The sequence below is a fragment of the Rhododendron vialii genome, chromosome 2a, assembly GCF_030253575.1.
Source record: "Rhododendron vialii isolate Sample 1 chromosome 2a, ASM3025357v1".
Lineage (NCBI taxonomy): Eukaryota > Viridiplantae > Streptophyta > Magnoliopsida > Ericales > Ericaceae > Rhododendron > Rhododendron vialii.
The window spans coordinates 33,743,369-33,769,494 of record NC_080558.1 but is presented as its reverse complement, the minus strand read 5'-3'; the positions used below and the strand labels follow the sequence as shown (position 1 = coordinate 33,769,494).

At 38.3% G+C, this 26,126-nt stretch overlaps 3 protein-coding genes across 7 annotated transcripts; 1 reads left to right on the top strand and 2 right to left on the bottom strand.

Annotated features, from left to right (window-relative positions):
• Window positions 1-111: 111 nt before the first annotated feature.
• LOC131312639 (dihydroceramide fatty acyl 2-hydroxylase FAH1-like) lies at window positions 112-12,508 on the bottom strand. 5 transcript variants are annotated; one of them, XM_058340550.1, is made up of 8 exons: window positions 12,324-12,491; window positions 11,608-11,789; window positions 8,465-8,537; window positions 6,826-6,918; window positions 4,100-4,296; window positions 3,891-3,996; window positions 817-963; window positions 112-428 (listed from the first exon to the last, which is right to left on the bottom strand). In XM_058340550.1, exons 3-8 carry the CDS (start codon window positions 8,513-8,515, stop codon window positions 309-311), a joined length of 714 nt encoding a protein of 237 aa, XP_058196533.1. In that variant the 5' UTR covers window positions 8,516-8,537; window positions 11,608-11,789; window positions 12,324-12,491; the 3' UTR covers window positions 112-308. The 5 variants fall into 5 exon arrangements, with proteins under 5 accessions (XP_058196533.1, XP_058196552.1, XP_058196526.1 ...); XM_058340569.1 differs by having other exon boundaries at window positions 8,465-8,553; window positions 11,609-11,789; XM_058340543.1 differs by lacking the exon at window positions 11,608-11,789 and having other exon boundaries at window positions 12,324-12,508.
• Window positions 12,509-14,752: 2,244 nt separating this feature from the next.
• On the bottom strand, window positions 14,753-20,092 carry LOC131312604 (FACT complex subunit SPT16-like). Its single transcript, XM_058340485.1, has 2 exons — window positions 19,757-20,092; window positions 14,753-18,384 (listed from the first exon to the last, which is right to left on the bottom strand). The coding sequence occupies exon 2, from the start codon at window positions 18,312-18,314 to the stop codon at window positions 15,105-15,107; it is 3,210 nt and encodes a 1,069-aa protein (XP_058196468.1). The 5' UTR covers window positions 18,315-18,384; window positions 19,757-20,092; the 3' UTR covers window positions 14,753-15,104.
• Window positions 20,093-20,905: 813 nt separating this feature from the next.
• LOC131317456 (pentatricopeptide repeat-containing protein At1g31430-like) lies at window positions 20,906-25,253 on the top strand. The gene is made up of 2 exons (XM_058347008.1): window positions 20,906-20,975; window positions 23,800-25,253. The coding sequence occupies exons 1-2, from the start codon at window positions 20,906-20,908 to the stop codon at window positions 25,251-25,253; spliced, it is 1,524 nt and encodes a 507-aa protein (XP_058202991.1).
• The last annotated feature ends 873 nt before the right edge of the window (window positions 25,254-26,126 follow it).

Sequence of the window (26,126 nt, the reverse complement as noted above, 5' to 3'; positions counted from 1 at the left end):
ATCAAAGAACCTCGAGATGCTAATCCACGAAAAACTATACGAGAAATTTGAAAGAACTCAACTACTTTTGGGGGGGGGGGGGGGGGGGTGGGAAGCAAGTACACAGCCAAATTAATAAGGTAAATAACAGACAAAAGTTAATTTCATAAAAAAATCCTCTACCATCGGAAACGAGACAACACAACACCCATCCTGAAATGCTAGACTTAGGAAATACTGCTGTGATCATATGCAATAGAATCAATAGGCAGCATTTTAAAGAATCACTAGGAACAATGTTTAAAAAAGACAGCTTCGGCATAATTAAATTATATACTCTTTGCTGCTGCTTTTGATTGAGGTAGTGTTCCAAACACCTTGTCCCAAAATGAGGAAGTGATGCCGAAGCCTCGGTTCTGGATACGGAAATGATGATTCAAGTGATATTTCTGCAGGAATACAACCAACAAATTCATTAGCGGGAAAGTGCCAACAAGTGTTGCTGGTTTAAACAACTCCACCCTTTATGCAGAAAACTATTTTCATAAACTGGAAAGAAAAGTCTAGGCCTCTTTGGATCTTAAAATATGATGGAGAAATGGAGGGAAAAGAAAAGGAACTGGATTTTGTAAATTGAATTTTCCTTTCTCCCCTTTACTTTTACTTTCCCATTGCAAATCCCGACACAAATTCAATACCCAAACACAGCCTTAGATTTGAACAGATAATGCTTTATTTCATTGGGCTATTTAAGGACTGCATTCACTAGAAGGCGAATGAGTGATGGGTGTGGATATGTACCACGCACAAAAATGTTGATACAGGCAGGGGTTTTACCTTCAGATTTCGAGGTACTTCACTTGTCGGCTGTGCATGGTGCAAGTAGTAATGGGTGACATCATACATTACATAACCCAGTAAACCACCTCCAAACAAAGCAGGAGTAGTCGAAGGAGTAGAGACTAGTTTAAGCAAGTTCCAAAACTGACAGCAAAAGATAAAATGAGAGCCAGAAGCTATAGAAACAAAATTATCGATAATCTCAGCTAGGCAGCCGAGGCTAAGTTGTGCGGATTTATGCTTGTTCGAATAAGATTCAAAACGTATTGTTCCTTCAAAAATCTAATCTTTGAACAAGTTGACAATTTTCACCACATTCCCAATGATTCGCTCACATTGATCACAAACTAAACCCGAAATCGACTGATAACTGAGAAGAGGGCATTATGCATGGACAACTTTTAAAACTAGATTGTGGCCTGCTTTCCATTTCTTTTCTTTTGCACAATTAAAAGTAGTAGGAGGGGCATGGATAATTGTACCAGTGAGGCCCAACAGAAAAGGAGGCGCCCCAATAACCAGCCCAGAGGCTTGAGGCCAGCCCAATGCTCTCACTACTTGACGACTTGAAACAAAGATGTGTGCGAAAGGAAAGTTACGAGATCACCACACCTTCGATTTTGGTTCTTCTATTATAGTTAAAATCTAGTATGCCCTTCAACCATTATCTTTATACCAGAAAAGCTCTTAGTTTATATTACACACGTACTGAAGGTTAATGTTCACACTCATGACGATTTGCTGCCTTGCATGCACTCAACCAATTCAAATGTTGACACGGACGCGGCAATTCCCAAAAGATGGGGACACCGACACCGAATGGGACATGACAAATTTTCAAAATAATTTCTTCAGTTATGCAAACCTACCACTAAATATTTAGGTTTGGACTCCTATGGAATGCATTATCAACTTATGGTGCATGCCTATACACATACAAATCTTCCGACTTATATTGTAAGCTTATCAAGGTTATCAAATCGCAAACCGAATCAAGAACGGATTGACCCTTTTCCGAATCGTGACTCGTGACAATTTGGTCCCAATTTCAAAACATATTGCAAAATTTATCAATGCACCTACATATCATAAATACATTGTAAAACTGAAAAATTTAACCTTAGATCAACATTTTCTATCATTAATTGATGACCACGTGGTCTAATAAGAAAGACACTTGTACACAACAAGAAATAAATTTTATAGTAAAAAGGTTATGCGCATATAGCTGTTAAAGAATTATAAGAATGAAACATTAGCCTTAAGACAGCAAAAATTTGTAGCCTAGTAGGTATGAAACTAGCTTATATGGCAACATAAATGGGTTGTTCCGATGCTCTGAGCCCTGCCCCGATCTATGATTTAGATGATACAAGAATTAATAGGATTGATTTGTGAAATTAAATTACGCATCTGTGTAGGATATTACCCTCAACAACATTCAGAGCTACTTGTATAATTACCATGTAGCAAACTAAATTTATAACACTTTAAAGAGGTGAGCACATCTATTGCCTCATATTATAGTAGACTATGAAAACTTGAATAAAATATTTAACTCATGAGTATAAGGTATCTTGGGAGCGCCAATTCGAGCTCTCTCCTAAGTTCCAAAACATATGGGAGCTTATCGGGCCGTTAAGGAAGTTATTCTTTTACTTCTAAGAGAGTTATGCCATTGTGGAAATAAGAATATGAAAAATCATATCAATCAAGAAATTTTGCAAATTGGAAGTACCTAACTACAAATTAGGTTCCAGCAAGAGTTTCACATTTGACATAAAGTGCCACATCACAAAAATTGCACTTTCACATTATCAAAAGACGGGTCTAGGCTAAAAGTAGGAGCGGTTGTCTTCCTCTCCTTGCTTGTCCTTGATTACTTATTTAGTAGAGGTTTCGAACTGAGTGAACCCATTTCATGGGAAATCTACTGATTGACTGAATGATTAGAGTTTCATGGAAGAAAGTTTTTTATTCTGGCTAGTGATGATTACCCTTTAAGATCGAAAAAATTCTCAATAAGTGTTACTTTTTCCTCATTGGTTAAGTATTTAACGATATGTATATACATTTTTTGTATATAATCTAGATACGCTCCTTAGGGGCTACCAACCTTAGGAGCTTCTAGGTGGCTCTGCTCACCTGCACCCGCTCCCACCCCCGCTCCCGCTTCGTGCTACTAAATTGTAAACATCTACTGTTCAAACAAAAAGTCAAAAACATCTTTAGAATGACGATTATAATGTTTATCAATGAGAAAAAAAGGGTTAACAACATGCTCAGAATTAGAATGAATACCAGTCAACAAATGATTAATAAATTTTCCATGAGAATAATGTTTTCCATACCTAACCATGTATGATTTTATATTCTTGCTTTTCTATAATCTATAAGAAAAATTAGGGCAAAACCGCAAAAGTGGTTTCATATTAGTCGAATGCAACAATTTTGAATAACCTTGAATAGATTCGTATCGTTATGTGGTGAATCTGGAAAAGAACTGTGAATCGTACTATTCACCACCGACTTTATAAATACCTCATTGACCTATAGATTTGCATAGTTCCTGCATAATTCGCAAATTGAATTGTGAATAGTGCGATTCTAACAACTACGATGCCTATACACACATAAATATATGTTATATATCACTTTTGGCCCAATACTATTGCTATTATAAATATTTTACCTTCGAATAAGTTTGCAGAACTTATAAAAATCAACATGAATGTGCCCCGTCTGTCCCGCCATAACATGTCCCTGTGCGTTTGACACGGATACGGACCATACGGCAATCTCTAGGAGTGTCGGTGCTTTATAGGGTAGCATACTAGTAAAGTAGGGAGCTATGTAAAACCGAACATCAAAGTAATATAATCATGACCGCAACAAACTATGTAATCTGGTTAGAAACTGTGCATTCAAATGCAAAAGAAGTGATTAACTCAAATGTTATTGTCATCATATGAAAGCTAAATATCCAGACTACTAGGAAGATAAAAGCATATAAAACAGATTCCACGTAGACAAGCTAAAAACAGGAAAGACCGAGGTTGAAAGATAAGTACCGGAAAACATAAAACAGCTGTAGCAGCAGGAGGGAAAACCAGGCGTAGCCCATCCATGGGGTGCTTATGATGGCAACCATGAAGAAGATAATGCAAGGTGTTTCCCCTAAAGAAAAGTTCCTTACGTTTATTAAAACAGAGAATTGAAACAAAGAAACTGAAAGCATGCACGCGCACACACGCACAGAGAGAGAGAGAGAGAGACTAACCAATAGCTCTTTGTTTTGATGTGAAAAAGGAAGCGGTGCAATGTGTATTCCATCAATGTCCATATGAAAATACCACAACACACTATTAATCCTATTTGAGGAAAGTTATGGCCCATCCGAACAGACTTGGAGATGGACCAACAAACAACTGGCAGCCAGACGAGAGGTATATACCACCACTTATTTTTGGTCAAAGACTGTACCAAGCAAAATTTGTTGGTGTCAAATTAAAGAGAATTAAGAATAATTGCACTTAAAGTATGTTTGTACTTAAAGAAATTCGTCTTAACATGGTATTGTGTAATGTGTGCCATACTAAAAGTGCATTTTTAAGCATCAAGACATGTGATTTAAAGGGGTGCTTAGTATAAAGTTGTAATAATGAGGGCATGAAACAGATGTGAGTTGTGAACATAGTTAGTTTTAATATCATTGTCATATGTCATTTACTTTTGGGTAGTTTAGGCTTTTTGTTATTGTCAAAGTTTCCCCTATGCAAACATATCACGAGGGTTTACTCTTTTATTCATCTTTTCAATAACCTATATACTTGCACTCTCACATGGTATCAGAGCAGATTGGAATAAGCTAGTCGCACTAGCCGCCGCTGTCATATCTCCACAGAAGAACTCTCTAACAACCATCGCTCTTCTCTCTCTCACTCTTTCTTTGATCTCTCATACTCGGTAGATCTAAATTTCTCTCTCGCAGTATTTGCAATTGCCCAATCAGCATCTCCAACCTCCAGCAACCTCAAATGACCAAAGTACTACTCCTACGACTGCCCACAAACCCTCCTTGACCTCTGGCAAGCGTCCTCTGACCTCAAGCAAATCTCATTTCTCCTCCATCAACACAAATCTGACCCCCAACAAAGACAACAAACTTTGTTTACCACTTTTTGATGTCTTCCATCCTCACCGAGACTCGCTAGACCTTCCTTAACTCTCGCCGTGGTCTCTCAAGTTTAGCACATCGTCATCTGGTGTTGTTCTACTCAGATTACGGTTTCTTGCTAAAGTTTATGTTGGGCCCGGAGTGCCCCCATGGATTTGGTTACACAATGCCACTCCCTGCGACCGCTCTAAAAACAGACTAACGGGTGCGATGTCGAATGCCATGAAAGACTTAATTGAAACCCTTCCTACTACCAATTGGTTTTAGGAGAGATGGTAGAAAAGTGGTTTGAAAAGTAATATCAGAGCCAGGAAGTCATGGGTTCGAGTCGCGGGAGCATCATCGTGAGAGAGGAATTGTTGGGCCCGGAGTGCCCCCATGGATTGGTTACACAATGCCACTCCCTGCGACTGCTCTAAAAACAGACTTGCGGATGCGATGTCGAATGCCATAAAAGACTTAATTGAAACCCTTCCTACTACCAATTAGTTTTAAGAGAGATGGTGGAAAAGCGGTTCGACAGTTTATACTCACACCCAACCCAGATCTGATTCATATGACCCAAAAATCGACGACCCATAAACCACCATATAGCCCTTGTCTCAGAAAAGGCAAGTTAGGATAACAATACGGGGTCATCCGGTCTTAACGCCCCTACTACTGCTGTAAGGCGGTATGATACAAATGAAAGCTCTATCAATAGAAGCATTCTAGCCTCTCGTTTTTAGAGAGAAACGATTCCCTCGTCTGAGAACCGCCATTCACGCACTATTCCTCCCCACTAAAAGATCCAAATTCTTATTTTTCCTACTATTTCCAGTGGAATAGTATCATTTTTTCTCTACCTTCATGTCTTACGACAAAATGCATGAAGTCGCCATTCTATTGATTGGAGACAAATACTCTTACTACTTCAAGTGTTGTAAAGAATTTTGTAGTGGGCACAAGTATGTAGAGATATGTAAATGTGCCTCCTAAATTCAAAGAGCATGCCACCACCATTTCCAGTTTGGTCTTTGCTGCAATTGACTGATTTATTCACTAAGACTCACATTGTTGCTTGCTTTCGTTTCTTGCTTGGCAAACTATCAATGCTACTTGCGTTACAATCATGAGTTTGAAGGGGTTGTGAAGTAGGTAGTTTTAATATTATTGTCTTTTACCATTTACATTTGGGTAGTGTAGTTTTTTTATATTGTTAGTGGTTGCCCATATAACCATATCAGTAGGGTTGTACCATTCATCTTTTCCACTTTTGTCTCCTTTTCTTGCGTTGGCACCTCAACATGTATCACATGGGATCCTTTTGCGCATAAAAGGAACTCTTGTGTTTCATTCTAAGCAAGTGAAGCTGAAGTGTTTTATTGGGTAAGATAACTTCCTAGTTTGTTCTACTAGTTCCTATCAATCCTTCCTTCTCTATGATTGTATCTTCTGTGGTTAATCTTAGCTGCAGATGTTTACTTTGTGATGGAATGCACTCTGAAGACTTATAGTCAAGCAAATAGATATAAGAATAGAGCCATTACAAACACAACAATTTGAACATTGTGGAACACATGCCAATGTGGCCTTGCTCCATATGGTATCGGAAAATGATATCAATCTACGCAAGTACCAACAAAACAATGCCACATAGGCTTGTTGTACACAATTTTGTATTGTTTTTAGACTTTCCCATACTAATAACATCGTAACTGACAGAGAAGAACAAAAGAAAAAATTAACACAAACATGTAAATTATGTTGGTAAGTGAAGGTACTTTGTAAGTTTGGATTGCAGCCTACTAATAGTAAACATTTATAAAGAAATGCCAAATTGGTAATACCTCCCAAAAGTTACTTTCGAAAAACCGAGGGCCTTCCTTGCTAGCAATAGGCTGGTGAACCCACTCCTGATAATCCTCTCCTAGGTGGCCAACCTGCGAAAGATTTCTATGTTAGTTGTTTCAAAATTTAGGAATTGAAAAGAGGACATGGACAACAGGAATAGTTGAAACAAAAGAAAACAAAAGCACCCAAGAGAAAAGAAAGAAACATTTCCAAAGAAAAGCAATTCGAAACAAATCTCAATATCATTATCCAATGGCTATCACAGATAATAATCATAGTGTTTATAGCTCAACCACCACAATTCTAAATCAAACCCCATCTTATGTATGTAATGGGCATGTGTGACGTCAAACCTACGGAATAGCACACCCATACTTCAAGAATCTTCATTCAAATTGCAAATCCCTCTAAGAAAACTATGTATTTTCAAAACCCCTTTTTGGCTAAAATCCCTCACTAGAAGCAGACATAACTATGCTAGAGAAATTAGCGTGCCTGGCAAAAAATATTTGATGCCATGGGAAAGCAAGAAACTATGAAGCACCAGTACAGCTGCATGGAGACGGAAGACGAAAAAACAGTAGGGTAATAGTATGGCTAAGGTACAAATATGAAGAATGTATTATTATAAAATTAGGGGAACGGGTTACGTGAAACAATTGTACAAAAAGAATAGGAAATGGTTCAATGGTGGAGGTGATTAAGAATCCAACATATAAAGCACTCTTTTCAGTAGAGAAAATATAGACCAAAATCTTAATTCTGCATACATGCTAGGCATAGGAAAAAGGTCTTATCATGTTACCTTCGTCTTTGCAGTTACATAGAATACTACACTTTCTGTCCCAGTTTGTATATCTACTTTTTAACTTGTACATGTCCATAATGTTTGTCCAATTTGAGATTGAATTGTAAAAATTCCCTTAACGCCCTCTATTTAAAAAAAAAAAAAAAAGCACTGGAGTACGTGCACCATCATTTAATGCTAAAAAAGTTAGGGGCATTCTTGGAAAATCAAAGCCTTTAAATAGTAAACATTGTGTTCCCTTAATAAGTGGGAGTTCCAAAAATGGATAAACAAACCGGGACGGAGGGAGTATTTCGAATGAGATTGGCGTATGGCATGCATATATACTTAGATACTTCCGGGGTATCGCAAAAACTAAAGAAAACATTTTTGTATGCATGCGGAACTACCATGCGAAATACAGGTATCCGATAAACTACTAGCATGACATGGTATTAGAAGTAACCATGCTTCATGGATGAGAAATGGGAGAAAAAAAGAAAGGACAAAAACTAGTTCAAGCCAAAGAAAAGAGAAAGCTTTTCTTTACAGCAAATGGGGAACGGCAATGCAAGAACCAAGCCTCTAGAGAAGATGAGTAGACCGACATAGCGACCCTTTTGCAAAAAACATGTTGAGTGATAAGCATCTGATTAGTAACAACCCCAGTTATGAGCATTTGCTCATAATAACCCAAAGGTACAAATTCGAAAAGCCAGCGGTTAGAAAAAGATAGGTGACACAAAAAAAGAAAAAATTCTACTTCTTGGTCACTTTTACTTTATTTTGTTGATTGGTTATAACAATCATTGTCATAAAATAGAATGCACCATGTAGTAGGAATTTACCTGGAAGACAAGGGGTTTATTCAAGTCCACGCTGAAGCCTTGTGCAACCATCTTCAAACCTTTTTATTTGTAACTGAAGTGACGTGGGCAAGGAAATATTAAGACAACTTGAGTAATCATATCATTTATAACTCAGTAAACAACATACACATACTGAAACAAACTACACGAAAAATAGCAACTGCAATGAGGTTCCAACGGACTTAATGTCTCATAAATCACTTTTCAAAATGGAGAAACCAGGATTCCATGAGGAAGAGATTGCAGGTTCTTTTCTAGCCTTCTTAAATTGGAAAGATAACAAGGTTGGATTACATAATTGAGAAAAGGAAATTTACGTTTCTCCTTTATGAATCTATGAGATGTCAATTGACCTTATTAATATTTCTTGGCACAACCTTTTAACATGGACGCATATTCAACGCCCAACGAACCAAGTTCACAAGTTTCAAAGATTCAAACGCAAGACATTAGTGGAAAGTGGACTCATATGTTTAAGCCTTAAGGCATAGCAATACAAACAATTTACCATAACAAATAAGTAAAAGCCAAGTTGAATCCAATTCTGCTTGGATTTCGTTGCAGTGTGACTACAACTACGCAATTGATTTCATTGCAGCCATTGTCTCGTACAAGTATAATCTAGAATTCTAAGATATCCACGATTCGTATAAACCATTTCCATAAAGAACTCTCCTACGCACAAAAAGCTTAGGCTCACCTTAAACAATAGTTTATTCAGGCTTGTGTAACACTCTCCTGAATAGTTCTGAGGCTTGATTCCAAGCTTACTACTCCCTCTGTCCCTTAAAGTTGGTCCCGCTTCGGGATTCCAACTTTTTATTGAGACACTATTATCATAGTGTACAGATCTTTAGTTTCCAAAATTGCCCAAACAGATTGTGTCATTCTTTTCAAAATTCTAGGTGGCAAATATCATTGCTTGAAATTTGGACAAATTTAAACCAGTGGGTACTTTTCCATCCGTACCTCAAAGAGTAAAGGGCAATGTAGGAAATTTATCAAATTTTGAGCATTGAAAGCCGTAAAGGGACATAAATTACGGGACAACCAAAAAAGGAATACAGACCTAAATTTTCGGGACGGAGGGAGTAACTAACAGAGCCACAAAAACAAAATCCAGAATAACTCTGTTGGCATGTTGAAGGTGGACACATGCCAAAGAAAGAAAGAAAGAAAAAAAAAAAAAAAAAACAAGTTTCTAGCTATTCATGGGCTTTATTTTACATACTTTGACTGCATAATACTTAGCAGTTAGCATTGACTCTACCTTCATCTTTATCAATATAAGTCATATGACCAGCTCAACTCAACACGGCATTTGTCTACTCACTTGGGGTTGGGTACACACCCATAACCCATTTGCTACCTCAATTGATTCAACTCAAAATCATCTCCTGAGACGAGGAATCATGGCCTTAGTTGCAGGAACCTCCTATGTGGGTGGCAAATCCACCTCGGAACCTCGCTCCCGCACTCCTTCCTAGGAACCTCGCTCCCATTGAAAAAGGAACCCACTCCCAACTAGGATAGAACCTCTTAGGCATATAAATCCCAAAAGAAACAAAAATAAAAGACACCAAGCAAGAGAAAAGACAAAGTAATGGTACAATATTATAAAATTATTAACTTAAATTTGCTCAATTACTTAATATATCCACAATATTACTTAGTCACTAAGACAATCTTTGCAACTGACATGAATGACACATAATAATATTTACTTGCATTACATATTTTCATGTATTACTCCTAAAAGCTCCCCATCTCGAAAGAGGAGCTCCTATAATCCTCTCCCACCAATCCTGCTCCCACCCCTGCTTCGTGCAACTAAGTATAGAGAACAGCTGGAACCACATTAAAATTTGAAGTATTTTATGTTTTGCAATTTAAGTGGTAGAATAATATTTTCTTTTTGACATTTAACTATATTTAAATACATAAAAATATTTAACTTGACTAATTTTTCCTATACGCTCCCGACGGCGCTCCCACACTTCTATGATCATCCGCTCCCCCGCCCCCGCTCCCGCTCCCGCTTCATGCAACTAAGATCATGGCCTTTCCTATTGCCTCAACCAAGATTATCCTTGGCATTCCTTTATCATCTGCCACATTCCACACAGATCAAATACAACGCAGACTAATGAAAATAATTCTTGACTCCTCCTCCCATATCAGTCAAATGGTCAAGGATGCCAACAGGCAATGTGTGTGGGACCAATTCTAGCTTGTTTTGCTAACAGTCTCATTTCTAATTCAACTTTTCTTTCAACACTACTTATCCATTTCAATCCTCTCAATTCAGCTAAAATCATTTGGTGCACGTCTGTTATCTTAACATCCAACATCTCATAACATAAATCATAGCCGAATGAGAGTCAATAATGAACAGTGCTAGCATCTTATGACATCATTCCTTAGTAGTTTATACTGCAACTATTACTAATACTTGATTAAACAGCAAGAAAATGGAGATTTGCGCAAAAAGTGAATACACACGCAAAATCAAAAAAGAGATCCTAGTAGCATCTAGAGCTTTTTGAACTGCCTATCATCACAGTAAACATGCCTCCTAAGAGCAGGCCCCCATTTGAAGTGCCAAAAACCATAATTTGACAAGTTTTTAGCAAAATCGAAGTCCACCGTTGCTATCTTTTGCTGGGACAAATGGCAAAGCCATCTTTAATGCTAATACTTTGGCTTACCAAATCTCCCACATCATCCAAACCAACTTATTTGCATCGGAAAAAGTGAGAGGTCAAATACAATGGTCTAGCTTTGAGACGGTGCCAAAATAGCACCAAACTGGCATGGCAGCATCGTTCTTTTTGGCATTGGACCTTGTATCAAGTCAACAAATGGCTTCGGCAAAATGACTTTGGTACCAATGGGTGGACTTGCTCTAATGCGTCTTTTTGCAATTGGTATACATCTTCACTAATGACATAAACTTCCATAACAAGACACCTATTCGGAACTACCTAGTTTATAATTGATAATTAATTCATCCCACGTAACTTAAAAAACAAATAACCTATTCACATGTTGGCCGCATTACAAGATATCTTATAAGAATTAGCAATTTAGCAATATCAATTTAAATGTAGACAAGGATGGACCTTAGTCACATAAACCTTCACTACGACCGTTCCCTCCCGCTCTCAATCCTCCCTCCACGCTCGCATTCTCAATCCTCTCTGTCAAGAATTTTAGTAGCATGGGTTGTTGCCAAAAGACAGATTTCACATTCACGCTCACACTTGCGAATGCACACAGACCTGACAGTTGAAATTCTGCGAAACTAGAGTTTTTATAGTAGATCAGTCACAATACTTGGAAAAAGTTTTACAGGACGAAAATAGTTTGAGCATAGTCATTACTAAGGGTTCTATGGCATTTGCGTTCCCTCCCCAAAGTTATAATCATGTGTTATTCTTTGGTGTAGACATCTAACAAAATATCCTCAGCTGAATTTATTATACTAAATTCTAGTTGATGAGTCATGAAATTCAAATTATGAAGTCCATTTCAAATCATTAAGTCAATTTCACGATTTATTACCCTAAACTACGTCCACAACCATCTCAAACAAAGACATTCCAACGATCGCTACCAGGGCCGGCCCGGGGTAGATGCTTAGAAAGCAATTGGTCAAGGCCCACCAAAAAAGTTGCTAGGAAGAAGCTGCCCGTAAAAGAAAGGTACTACTGCAACTACATTCAATTGATTTCACTCCTGGTGTGCGGATCGGACATCCCACTACTCTTTCATTGAGTGATTAAAAACAGCACACGGAGATAAAGACGACGAGAGAGAGAGAGAGAGAGAGGAGTACCTGGTCGATTTTGGGCTGGTTCCGGATTAAAAAAAAATAGGCGTAGAGATTGGATATATGCGGCGATGATTACGAAGAAAACCCTATAATTTGACCCTTGTCACAAATTACTCCTGTTAATTGTAGCTTTTTCAATTCAACGCCATATAGACTGATAACTTAACCATGATATATATTTATTTTTTTTGATAATCCAAAACTTGCCCACAGGGCTACATAGAAAAGAACCATGATATAGACTGTATAGGAATGGCAATAGGTCGATTTGGTCCGAATTTTGCGATTACCATACCCAAACCCACGGTACTTATCTCTACCTAAGTCCAAACCGATACCCGATGGGTATGAATTTTGGTGCGCCATAATCAAATCGTACGTGTTTGGTTTCTATCCAAACTGCACTAGACTCGCAATATTATTGACTCCATTAGTGAAACAAAAGAATATTACTAGTATATCATAAGTAAAATTTTATGTTGGTGTCAGTTGAACACCTTATGAAAGAGAATATTTTTGGTTATGTTTTTTTATTCAGAAATTCTACACACACATACAGATTGTGCACAGGTTTCATTGTGGAGCCCACCACAGGTCCCACACAAATCATCCGAGCCGTTCATTAAATGTAAAACATTTTTTCAAAGGTCCCTGTAAAAAATAATCTCAATCCGATACATATAGATGCTCGATCTATTCATATAACTTTTCATTATCCGAAAATCTTAATGAAAAGTTAGATGGTTGGATGAAGCATCTATAGGTATTGGATTTAGCTTTTTTTTTCCGGAGATCCTTGAAAAAATGTTTTACATTTAATGAACGGCTCGGATGATTTGTGTGGGACCCGTGGTGGGCCCCACAATAAAATCTGTGCACAATTTGCTGTGTATGTAGCAGGACTGTTTTTTATTAGGTTGAAAGTTGGATGACTATTTTTTTTTTTTTTTTGCTAAGCGTTGGATGACTAATGTTAATCAATAAATAATTTTTAAGTTCCTATGGAAGTCTCTTGAAATTTTTGAGGAGTTGAGAGGAATAAGGAGAGGAAAAGAAATGAAGAGTCAATAATCAAAATTTGAAACTCAATAAAGGAAAATTATACATTTTTATATTTCTGTATATATACAATGAGCTTTTAATAAGGACCTTAAATGCAGATCTCATAGTTTGGAACTTTCCGGGTCATATTTTGATAATTCAAACCGTTCAACTTGTTTAAAACATGTTTTAATGGTACCTACAAGAAATCAACTCAAAATATAACCTGGAAGTGGTTAATCCAAACATTTTTTACATAGAATAGTTTTTATCAAGCTTTTTTATGAAAAACTGTTTGGATCAAACACTTTCATTGGATATCTAGAATAATCCCGCAAGATCTTAATCCAATTCTTTCCGAATTATTCTTTGAACCTTACGGTTTTTCGTCTCGTGTGAACTCGTGCCTCACTCTCGTGCTACGATACTATTAACAGGGTTGGGCAATATCTGCAAAGTCACATATATAGAAAAATACTCTAATTTTTTTTTATAGACCTGTCACAAACAAATATACTTCTTAAATCTTAACAATAAGCAGCCCACTAGATGTTAAACCGCTTAATATTACTATTATATTAAAAAATTATCGTCTTAATTGTTTTTAAAAATCGGAGTGTTACAGTGGCGGTCTCCGAGCGGTATTCAATAATTTTTCGTGTCAAACAAATCTGGATCCGCACATGGAGGTGTTATGGCATTGCCCTTCCAATGCTCCACCAAGCAAGTGAGCTGTCACTAGCTAGCTTGCCACTTTTTGGAAGTGGAGGTGTTATGGCAAGAGAGATGTTAGATACACTATATAGTTACGTTATATTTTATATTTTATGTGGGATCTATTTCGAGGTCCCACAAAAATTCAGAAAAATATTCATAAATTTTAAAATATTGTTTTATGGAATGTTGTAAAAGATCAGCTCCAATGGATATCGGCAAGTATTACTTTTTAATTTGTAGGGATGAAATTGCTCCACTGCGCAGTTTCGCCACTACAAATTTAGAAATGATACTTACCGATATCCGTTGGAGCTGATTTTTTACAAGACCCCATAAAATAATATTTTAAAATTTATCGGTAGTTTTTTAGATTTTTTTGAGATCCGAAATGGACTCCACATAAGATATAGTGTAATTATGTAGTGTAAAAAGATAGTGTACCTATCTTTAGTGTTATGGCATACCTTTATGTAGTGTAAAAAAATAGTGTACCTATCTTTAGTGTTATGGCATACTTTTTTACATTATATCTTATGTGGAGCCCATTTCGAATTTTGTTCTCCATGCTGCAAATCCCAATGCTGTAAAGATCCTCGTTATTTCATCAAAGTACTACTATTAACCATCCCAGTACAATGAAGATGCTAATCAAGCCATTCAACGCGTAAATCACAGGAGCAAAAAGACAGCTGACACATTAAAATTAAACGGCCAACGAAATAACCAGAAACACACAAGAAGTTCTTTCCTATAGCTTAGCACTCACCATGTTCCAAGCACAAGACTTAACTATCTTACAAGACTGAAAGAGGCTGCAATAAAGAACCATGTACTCTTCATATATCGTTGTGACTTGTGATCAAAGACCTGGTTCCAAATCCGGTCACACAAGTATCTTCCACAGCTACTGGCGCGGTGCCACTCCATAACTTATGAAAAAAGGCAAGAGCCTTGTTGCAGTTACCATTTCCTAACTTTTTTTCTATTTTTTATTTTTTTTTATCATCCGTCTCAGGTCCTCTCTGTTCACCTGAATTTGGGCCTCTTAGGAAGGCTACCACTGGGAATTCTTTTATCGGGCACCCTAGCCTTTCCAAAAGTCTTAATCTGCCTTCGCTTTCTCTCATTCTCGCTGTCTGATTCATCCCCTTTCTCTCTGTCTGCCTTACTCGCTTCCCTTTCCAACTCTTCCCATGTTTTCCCTTCATCCTCCTCTGAAACTTCTTCAGACTCCTCTTCATCCTCATCCTCAGACTCCACCAATGACGCGCTGTCGTTGTCCTCTTCCTCTGAACCTGAGTCAGACTGTGCATCAGAAGGCTCATATCCATGGTCTGACTCTTGCGAGTTGTCAGAATCTGAATCACTAGCCTCCATGTTCAAGAATTCCCACCCACCATCCTCAATGAACTTCTCTGGGTCGTCAGTGATAGTTTTCAATATGGGTCGCCAGTTTAGATTTAGCCTGCTTTCATAATATTTGAGGTCTGTTGTGTCAAGCCACTCCTTGATGCCATCTAAAGAGGTAGAAGGGATAGAGTCAATCCGAAAAACATCTCGCTTGAAGTCCTTGAAAACAATGGTCATGTCGAAATTCTTCTGCCCCAGACCTACTCTCTCCAGATTAACTATCTCAATCTCATTCAGAGTGATTACCACAAATGGCGTCTCTATCAGCTCAACCAGACAGCTTGAAGTTGGGACAATAAAAGCCGAAGCTTTGTGGGGCACACCATGGAATCCGAGGTCTCTAAAGGGCTGGTCAAACTCCAAGTCAAGTGATTTGAATTGGGTTTGGCCCCACAGGTCGTTCACTCGATTCACAAAGTTTTGGAAGTCCATGTTGATTTTGTTCTTCCTGTCCCTCTCTCTCTGTTCTTCCTCGACCTCATCGGGGTCATACGCGGATCTTTTTCCACCCCCAAGTGTTTGAACCACATCCATCACCTCAACATAGAATTGGACATCCTTTGTTTTCTTGTTTCCCACCATTATGTGGTTTTGGAGATGAAAGTGAAGCAGAGTAATCATCTCCCTCTCTGCCGGTTGGAAAAATGCATGTTTTATGTTGGCAAACATGACATCGACGCGTTCATCAGGCCTAGAAGTTGAATACCTAAAACCATTAGCGTGGGCTTCCAGTGTGCCAGCGAGCTTCCTTCCGCGACCACCAAACACAGGACGGATCCATAGATCAGACAACCGTATTGGCTTAAATTTGGCCCCAGCAACTTGAAGTTTCTCCTGACTAACTAATGTTGCTCTCTCAGCTTTCTCAGACTCCCTTGATGTAACCTGCCGGCGAAGGGTTTTTATCAGCTGTACCACTTCACTTATGTGCCTTGGGTCCTTGGATCGGAACGACACTTCCTTAACGTAAATAGAACTTTGGAATTTCAAGGAGTTTGCATCATGCGGATTGAAAGCAGTCCCCGGTACATTAAAAATAATTCGAATATAGCAACTTCTATGGGTATCCTGCTGACTAGACACACTTTTTATCATCGCAACGTGGAAAGGGACCATGCTTCCACAAATTGGTAACAATATAGCTTCCCTTTTCTGATCAATTTGAATCGCCAAATCTCTAGGAGGGGGTAGATCATTAATGCTTTTGTACGCAATCAACTCTCCGGATGATCTCACACCACCGCGATTATCCATTGACCCAGAACCCCCGCCGGCAAGCCTCCTAGCAGTTTCTTCATTCTTCTGACGTGCAAGTTCTGCCTGATGTTGCCTCCGCTGCTCCTCCTTTGATATCTCCTGGTTGACTGACCTTAAGGTTGCCTTTGATGGCAATGATGCCTTGGAACCATTAGCTGCAGATCTCACTTTCGGCTTTTCTTCTTCTTCTTCGTCATCCTCGTTAAATGAGTATGCCACGTCCTTCACGGCTTTAGAACTTATAGAAGTCACCACTTCGGGACTAGTGCCATTGACAATAACCGTGTCGGAGAGCAGAACAGAGAAATTTTGGGTCTTTGGGTTCTTGGTTTCAGCCTGCAAATTCTGAAAACCAAGGGATACATTGAAAACCATGCCTGGTTTAAGCACCCTATCATTCTTTGCATTAAGACTAAGCCCTGACTCGCGGAACTCAAGGCCAATCCCAGTCCCAGCAGATTTCGTCAAGTTTGTTACAAATTCGGGAGCATCCTTCTCAACTACTGATACGGCGGCTTGGTATGCAGCGGCAGCTTTATTCCCTGGTTTCAATGCACCAATAGCTGCATCATGAGCCTTAAGGAGAACCTCATACGCCTTGCTTTGGACAGCATTGGCATCAATTAAGAATGTTCGCGCAACGTTGGAGCAGTAGCTGTTGTAACGGGACCCAATAGCACATATGATCACGCTAGTAGAATCATAGTAAAGGTTCTCATCGTTGCTAGATGCACTTGGTTTGAGGTCAAACCCTCCTCCGCTTTGAAAAATTGGAGGGTAACATATATCGATATTGTCTGCCTTGAGCTTCACTTTAACCTTTGCAGGTTCAAGTATGACCTTTTCTGTGTCATCCATAAGGGAAGAATGGGAGATCTTCTTCTCCTCATCGATGACTTTTTCAAGCTTCGGCACCACAAAGTGCTTCATCACTGACGAAGTTAAGTATGCAGCTTTCTTCACGTTAGTTATCTCATCACTATCCTTCACTGCAAATAGGTCCGAAAACCCATTGGTAATGTCGCTGAGTTGAAAATCTGAATTCTTTAATTTTTCAGCCCATGTCTCCAACAGGTTCCCTTCGGGGACCTCTCGTGCAATATATCCAACCACAGGAGTATCATGACCATCCGACTTTGACTGAGCACGCACGGCTTTGAATATGGTTTCCATTAATGCAGTTCCATCGTCGCTTTTGGTCTTCACATGCACCACAACTTCTGCATCCATAACCTCCTTAGCAGACTTCTTCACAACTTCAAGTAAAGAGGCCTTCTTCTGGCTACACAAGAAATGGATCTGCTTCTTCATGAAAACCATAATTGTATCAGGGAACTCGTAACCAACCAACCATACATTCAGAGCTGATGATTTCAAATACCGCAAGTCTTCGGATGGTGGAGGCGTTGCAATTGCAAGAACTTCAGAAGCACCCCATAGATCATCATTGTGTTCCTTCCAGTGGGAATAAAGCATTTTCAACCGCTTCCCAAAGGTACTCAGATTGATACTGTAGACACTGGCTCCTCCGGAGGCCTTGCCATTGGAACCATTTCGGTTTTCAGCCATTGTAGATGATACAATGATAGTTTTTGAATCCTTGATAATTTAGCAGCTCGACTTTTCCATTGAGCATGAACTGTGAGACATAAAAGTAACTATCAGTTCCTTCACTCTTTCCCTATGGTATAAGGTTGACCTGAATTAAATTTCTGATGGGTTGCAAGTAGAAATCATGTTTCAAGTCTATAAATAAAAGTATTATAATAGTAAGCCAAAAAAAATCTTAGCACGAATCTAATGCCAAGCTAGTGGAAAAGTTCACATCGGCAGTTCCAAGATACAACTAACAGCATCAGAATAATCTCTAGCAGTAAAACTCAAAAAAAAACAAGATAGTTGTACTTTCACAAAGGAACTCCACACAGGGATGGACCCAAGGGGTGGCTGGTGGGGCGACTGCCACCCCAAAGTTATGAGAAAAGCTTCCTACTGTAGTAGAGTAAGTCTGAATATACTCAAACTGTATAAATTTTGCCACCCCGAGGCTATCTGTGAAACAATAAACACCCGCTCCCCCGAAGATTTTTATCAAAGAAAGACTTAACCAAGTTGGTTCTTTCCAACATTTTGGAGAGGCAGGGACTTCGATTTAGCCATGTGCAGAAAGGAAAAACAGGTGATACAATACAATCCGGATAACACAGCAAAAATTCTTTTATTTTTTTTACTTATGTGGTGGAAAAACAAACCTCTTGTTTATCATTGATACAAAAGGTAACAAGACGTAAAGCGGAAAGTTAAGGAAACCTTCAATTCTTAACTACGTTAGATCACTTGAATGTTGTCTTTGTAAGGTAATTGTTTTTAATTTTTTTAGTGAGACAGTTTCTATTGGTAGGAAATGGAATTGATATAATGTTACAAAAGACAACATTCAAGCTTGAAGTCAGAATAATACCCAAATGAAATTGCTAAGGAATCATTCCCAAACCTTAAAATCCAACAAAAATGTCCATGGAGCCACATATACATGTACATATGAGTACATATAAACACGTATGAGCATTCATACACAAGCACAAGGCCTCGTTCTGCTAAGGTTCTTATTTTTTGAGTACTTATTTTCCGTTTTACAAGACATGTCGTTTTCTTACAATACATCGCCTTTAATTCAAAAAATAAATGATTTACCAGACATGTCATTTTTTTTACAATACATCACCTTTAATTCAAAAAATAAGTACATTTCCCTTAGCGGAACGGGGCCGAATCTGGAATCCAAGATCAATACCTGCACTTTCTGAAACCCAATTAGCTAAACTCTTGAAATGAGTAAATGGATAAGCAAATGACAACAAAAATTTTCAACTTTCCCATATTGAACTCTAAATTCCTCAAAGCAAATGCTCAAATTTCGGATCCAAAAAATTTTGTTTTTGCTCAAATTCAAAAGTTAATCACCAAGAAAAAAGTACACAAAACATAAAGCAAGAGGATTCAAAGCTTACAGTTTCTGTGCTTCCTTGAGGATCGATACGCTATGATCCGATTACTATGGCAAATTTTTGGGATTTTTTTAGTTTTGCAGATTTCAAATCCTCGGAAAGATTGAAACTTGGGATTGCGGCTTTAAAAAGCTTGCGAAAACGGCTAACTGCATAATCCTATCCGATCCAACAAAAACCCACAAATGAAATTGATTGAATTGATAAAAGAGAGAGAGAGAGAGAGAGAGAGAGAGAGAGAGAGAGGATCAATGAAGAAATTCGATGGATTTTACCGGTGGAGAGTGAAGAGACGAATGGGGAAGTCGTCTGCAAGTAAACTACGTTTTAGCCCCCTAGTGTTTATCCTGTTTCAGCAGACCTCTATTTTTTAGGAGAAATTTTTCGCTGGGGGTATATCCCACTGTACCACGAAGTACCTGTTTAGTACATTCGAGCCGTTTTATAAATTTTTGGACGATTCGAATTAAAACTTCCTCTCACCTCCACCCAACACTTTCTCTCTCATTTTTTTCTCTCTAAATCCGAGCCATTTTAAAACACAATGAACAACTCAAATGCGTCAAATAGACATCACATGCTACCACCCAACAACACTTGAAATTTTTTCCATTTTGTAAATTAGGAAATAGCATAAAAGCTCCATGTGGTGGTACAAGGAACCCTAATGACAATCCATAGCCCTGCTCCCCATGTTAGTAAGGCAACACTAGCTGACAACCAACGAACTAGATTAGTAAACCAAACAACCCTTTAGTCCTCGAAACTAAGTTTGCAACATCATCGCTGGTCAATCACCGTTCCTAGTTTAAATCATGTATTCCCTCCGTTTCATTTTTATTGTTTATTTTTGAATTGTGTACTAGTTTTTAATTAATTATATTTTTTAATCTATAATATTTTTATAATTCTAAAAATTTTGTATTATAGAACTAATCGAAATCTATCAAATAATATTCATATTGCATATTTTTCAAGATCCATATTAAAAAATATAGGCAAAAGACATAAAAAAAACAAACAAATTAATAGACAATAAAAATGGGACCGAGAGAAGGAGGATTGTCGCGAGGGAAGGTAGTGAGGATATTGTTGATGTAGGAGAGTGAGAGGCGATAGATAGCAGGGCGGTGAATGTTTTTGTATGGGGGGATGGTGGTTGCAGAAGTGGATGATGGTGGTCAGGTGGAGAGGATTCCAATACAGTGGTCAAGTAGCGAAGGTGAGATCTAACATAAATGACCCAAGAGCATCCGCATCAGGTAAATTTTAGATCAAATTACACTCAAAAAGTTGTTTTTCTATTTTAACAAGTCACCTTTCTAAATACACTCCACGTCAGACTCTCTATTCTAATTCTATTTTGTTATAATACTCATTTTTTATGCTACTACTATTTTCGCATTTTTCGTTTGAATGTATATTTCATTATTTTAATCCTCTATTCCTTACTATATTATAGGAGATCAAATGAAAGTTTTTAAATTTTATCAAATATTTACTTTTTAGATTCTGAAATAATCTATTAAATCAATTTTACCCGTCTAATGGCGAGGATCAATTAGTAATAATAGTCTCACGGGCCACAATGGCCAAGTGGATATGAGAAAGCCAATAAGACCTTAACCTCCATGAGATTACATGTTCAAACATCAAGGAAATCAAATGTTTCCGATCGACCATCAACCATGGGGTCACTAGAGAGGTTTGTTCGATCATTAATTTTAGGGTCCCGAAATTAATCGAGATGTGCGCAAGTTGACCTGACGTTAGGTTGTAAAATGATTGTTAACTTTAAGATCCCGAAATTAATTGAGGTTTGCACAAATTAGCCCGACGTCGGATTGTAAAATAAATTGATGAGTAATAATGCATTCACACTTGCATAGGTACCAAATATACATAAACCCTTGCACCGAATAGAAGAATATAACAGTAAAAGACTAACAAGTGGGTCCAAATTCACAGTTTAAATAATAAAATAATGTGGAGTTGATGAACAGTACCTCGCTAGGAGACACGAGCACCTGTAGCAAAGTTACATAGTTTATAGAATAGCGAGGTAAGAAACGAGTTTGATGCAGCCCAGTTTTAAAGGATTTGCTCGTTATTATAGTTTCAAAAGGGATGTGGCGAGAGTAATGTGGATGCTCTAAGGGGGAAATTATGAAGAGGTTTAGGTAAGAATAAAAGGCCAACTATTTAGCTCCTCAGGGCATATATAGCGCAAGGGCATCCAAAAAAAATTCACATAGCACAATTTTCTTCTATTAAGGCTAGCAAGTGGAGTGGAGTGCAGTTGGTGTCTCCTTTGTACTCTTATGCACATGGGTAGGGTTCGATTCTCTTAAGCACTCATCCCCTGGGATGGGGAGTACATTAGGTTTAAAAAAAAAAAGAGGCTAAGTTCCACTAAGATTTTTGGGCTTTTTCTTATTTTGCTCTTATTCAAATTTTTTTCGCATTTATTAATTTTTTACTTAATTTTTGTGAATTATTGATTCGTTTTGAAAAGGTAAAAATTAAAACTTTACCAAAGTTTTTTGGATATTTCAAACAATATTTGAGTAAAAGTAATATTTTTTTTTTAACTTTTTTGATTTGTCTTGACAAGAAGAATCAATAATCTATAAGAGTTGGACGCAAAACTAATAAATGCAATTTTTTTTTGTAAGGACAAAAGCCCAAAAAAACCCTTATTTTTTCCAAACCCAAATCCATTCATTATCTATATTTTCAATAATTACTTTCATTTCTCTCTCCACTCATTACCTCTATATTTAATCATTAATCTCGTTTCCCTCTCTATCTCTCTCATTACTCATATCCCCAAGTATTACCATATTTTCCCTCCTCACTCATTACCCAACAACCAAACCCAAAAATTTTCCAAACCCACGACCAAACAAGGCATGGTGGAACTTAACCTAAATGGTAGAAAGATAATAGGCGGGGGACATGTATACTAACAATTACATTGTCAATTGTTGCAACTTAAAATGGGATACTTTTAGAGCCAAGGTGGAAAACGGACAAAACCTAAGGGAGGCGGGGGAAGCTGCTGTCTCTCTAAGGGGTAGCAACGTGCTGTTTTGGTTGAGCGGAACTCGTCCCGGTCTCGTTTCAATGATCGAAAACAATCACTTCGTAAAGCCCGTCGAGTAGAATAAGTGTACCAAAAATTAGTTCAATCGAAAAAATACCAATGTGACTTTTTTTCAACTTGGGGAGCGCTTTGTTTTCTCTCTTTTCATACTTGAATATCTAACTTCATGTTTGTTGTGATAGCAGAAAGTATGTGATTGACAATGTGGTAATGAATGACAAAACGTGTTCCCCTTGATTGTTGTGTTCTGTTCTTCAATGTATCTAGATGACAAATGAAACTTAACAAAACCATTTCTTCAGTTGGTTGGAATATATTTCAGAAGGTGGCCAGAATTCAAATTTTTTTGGCCCCCTAGGGCTAAGGTGGGATCGCAAACGGTTGTTTTGATTTCTATCTAATCACACATACGAATATAACCCTTCTTATAATGAGCACGCGGTTACATGCAACGCACTTCGCCCGACACTAGTTTAACTTAAAGAAACCAGTTGGGGGAGGAATCCATCCCACTAACACACATTTTTTTGCCACGGTTGTCACACGCAAGATTCCAAATATATCTATTGGATATCTAGAATAATCCCACGAGATCTTAATCCGATTCTTTCCGGATTATTCTTTGATCCTTATAGTTTTCCGCCTCGCGGAGACTTGTGCCTTAACGGGGTCGGGCAATATTGCAAAGTTTAACAAAAATTGACACATACTTAGAAAAATACTCCAATGAGCTGCCAACTGCACTTAACTATCCACTCTCTCAAACGCTCACCCCACACCATCAAACAAATAGATCAAATCCTTACCCAAACCATCACAACTGGTCTCCTCCACACCACCCCTACACTCAACTCTATTCTCACAGTCTATTCCAAAAGCCCTAGACCCACCAAAGCCATTCTTATATACAACCACTCCATCAAAAACTCTATCCCCCTAGATAACTACACTTACCCAGTTCTCCTCAAGGCCTGTACACGTCTAAAATCACTTCCCAAAGGAAAAGAAGTCCATGCCCATGTCACAAAAGTAGGCCTAGGTAGTGATGTTTACGTACAGAATGCTCTAATTCACTTTTATGGGTCCACAGGCCTAATTGGTGATGCTAGGTACGTGTTTGATAAAATGCCTCACAGAGATTTAGCTAGTTGGAATTCACTACTGGCTGCTTATAATTCACGATTTGGAGACGGGATTGAAGCATTGGTTTTGTTTAGGGAAATGATATGTGTAGGGATTGGAGCTAATTCAATCACTTTCGTGATTATAATTTCAGCACGTGCAGCGGTAACAGAGGCGGAATACGGCAGCTCAATCCACGGTTCTGTGATAAAAAAGGGGTTTGATTGTTATGTGAATTTGGAAAATGCAATGCTGGGTATGTATGTGAAATACGGGGATATGAATGCTGCTCTAACCTTATTTACTGAAATGGGTGGTAGAAGGGATGTAGTGTCTCATACTATATTGATCAATGGGTATATCGAGACAGGGTTCATAGATTTGGCTCGCGATATATTCGATCGTAGGTTTGACAAAGATTTGGTTCTGTGGAACTCAATGATCAGTGGTTATGTGGAGTCAAACCACCTGAATGAAGCTTTATTGCTTTTTGAGAAAATGGAGAATGAAGAGGTTGAACCCGATGAATACACTGTAGTTACTATTCTTTCAGCTTGTGCTTGCTTATCGGATCTTCAATATGGTAGGCACATTCACAGATTAATCCTCACAAAAAACATGTTACACGATGTTTTTGTTGGAACGGCTCTAATTGACATGTACTCAAAGTGTGGAAGTATTGTTGATGCAATGGCCACTTTCTACAAAATGGAAGAGAAAGATGTTTTTACTTGGACAACTGCAATTGGAGGACTTGCGAATTTTGGTTACGTAAAGGAATCTTTGGAGTTGTTAAATCAGATGGAGAATGAGGGAGTTAACCCTAACGAGGCAACGCTTGTTTCTGTATTAGCAGCGTGCAGACAGGCTGGCCTAGTTGAAGAAGGTTGCTTCTTGTTTGGTAGACTAGTGAGAAATTACAAAATCCAACCAAAGGTCGAGCATTTTGGATGCCTAATCGACCTCTTGAGCAGAGCCGGTCTAGTTCACCAGGCGGACAAGTTCGTTAAAGCCATGGATCCAGGGGAAAGACTTGTAGGTTATAAAACCCTATTAAGTGCCTGTATGAATTACTCAAAGATCGATCTTGGATTAAAGGTTGCTGATGAACTGTATGGGTTGGGTTCAGAAGATCATGCAGTTCGTGTCTTACTTTCTAACTTCTATGCGCTAGCAGGAGAATGGTCTAAGGTTGAAGAGATGAGAAGGAACATGAAAATTTTCGGTATGTTGAACGAGCCAGGCCTCAGCTGCATAGGGGTGACAACGTAATAGGAGTAGGACTGTCATCTTGTACATGCTCTTGGCAAGAAAAATGAAGAACAGGGCTCGCAATTACGCGCCAGTAGTTGTTTTTTTTTTTCTTCCTCATCCAAATTCTTTTTCTTCTCTTCAATTACGACTCGTATTGCCGCATTGGTCATTAAATTGCAGCAACCATTCCCTCCCTCTCTCTGTTTTAGTTTTACATTTTTTCTTACACTAGAAGAAATATGTTCTGCAATGACCCAAAAGAACCTTCAACTCCCGCCTGTTTGTACTTGTAATTTGGCTCCTATTTCCTTCAGTTCATATTTTGTATGTTATGTTCAGACATCATTTACTAAATTTACCATTTACTGAATGATTTAGCGTGGTGACCATTTCAGGCCTTTTTTTTTTATAATCAAAATACGGAATAAAACCAAACCCTGTATCCTGTATCCTGTATCTTGTATCCTTAGATGGACTGGACGGGAGGTTGGAACTGAATGGCCATGGAATCGGTTCGAAATTTCGTCGCTAACTACTTCGGTTCTAGTCCCCTAATAGAAGTGGTACGTAAGAGAAGTAATGGTAATAGGTATGCTTCTTTTTGTTTTTTGGCCGTGGCGTTGCCTTTGCGAAAAAATTGTGAGAGCTTAATTGATGAGATTACATTGCGTCGAGGAGTCCCCATACCCAATTTTTTTGGGAGCCAAATTAGGAAAAATAAAACTGGCTCGGAGGTTCAAAAAATCAATCCAATAGTGAGCCAAGTCATGAAAATAACTAGATTGGGAGTTTTCCTTTTGAAGACATCAATGGATGAGACAACAAACCAGTCCCTTGCACGATTGACGCTGCTCGCCTAATGGGCCAAATAGTAGCGGCCTACTGTTGCTG

Excerpts from the sequence above, each read along its gene's own strand:
- LOC131312604 (XM_058340485.1), bottom strand. The coding sequence starts at position 18,314 with ATGGCTGAAAACCGAAATGGTTCCAATGGCAAGGCCTCCGGAGGAGCC.
- LOC131312639 (XM_058340543.1), bottom strand. The coding sequence starts at position 8,515 with ATGGTTGCACAAGGCTTCAGCGTGGACTTGAATAAACCCCTTGTCTTC. Across the intron at positions 6,919-8,464 it reads ATAAACCCCTTGTCTTCCAG|GTTGGCCACCTAGGAGAGGA; the intron begins GTAAATTCCTAC and ends AATCTTTCGCAG. Across the intron at positions 429-816 it reads AAGTACCTCGAAATCTGAAG|AAATATCACTTGAATCATCA; the intron begins GTAAAACCCCTG and ends GTATTCCTGCAG.
- LOC131317456 (XM_058347008.1), top strand. The coding sequence starts at position 20,906 with ATGGTGGTTGCAGAAGTGGATGATGGTGGTCAGGTGGAGAGGATTCCA. Across the intron at positions 20,976-23,799 it reads ACAGTGGTCAAGTAGCGAAG|ATAACTACACTTACCCAGTT; the intron begins GTGAGATCTAAC and ends CTATCCCCCTAG.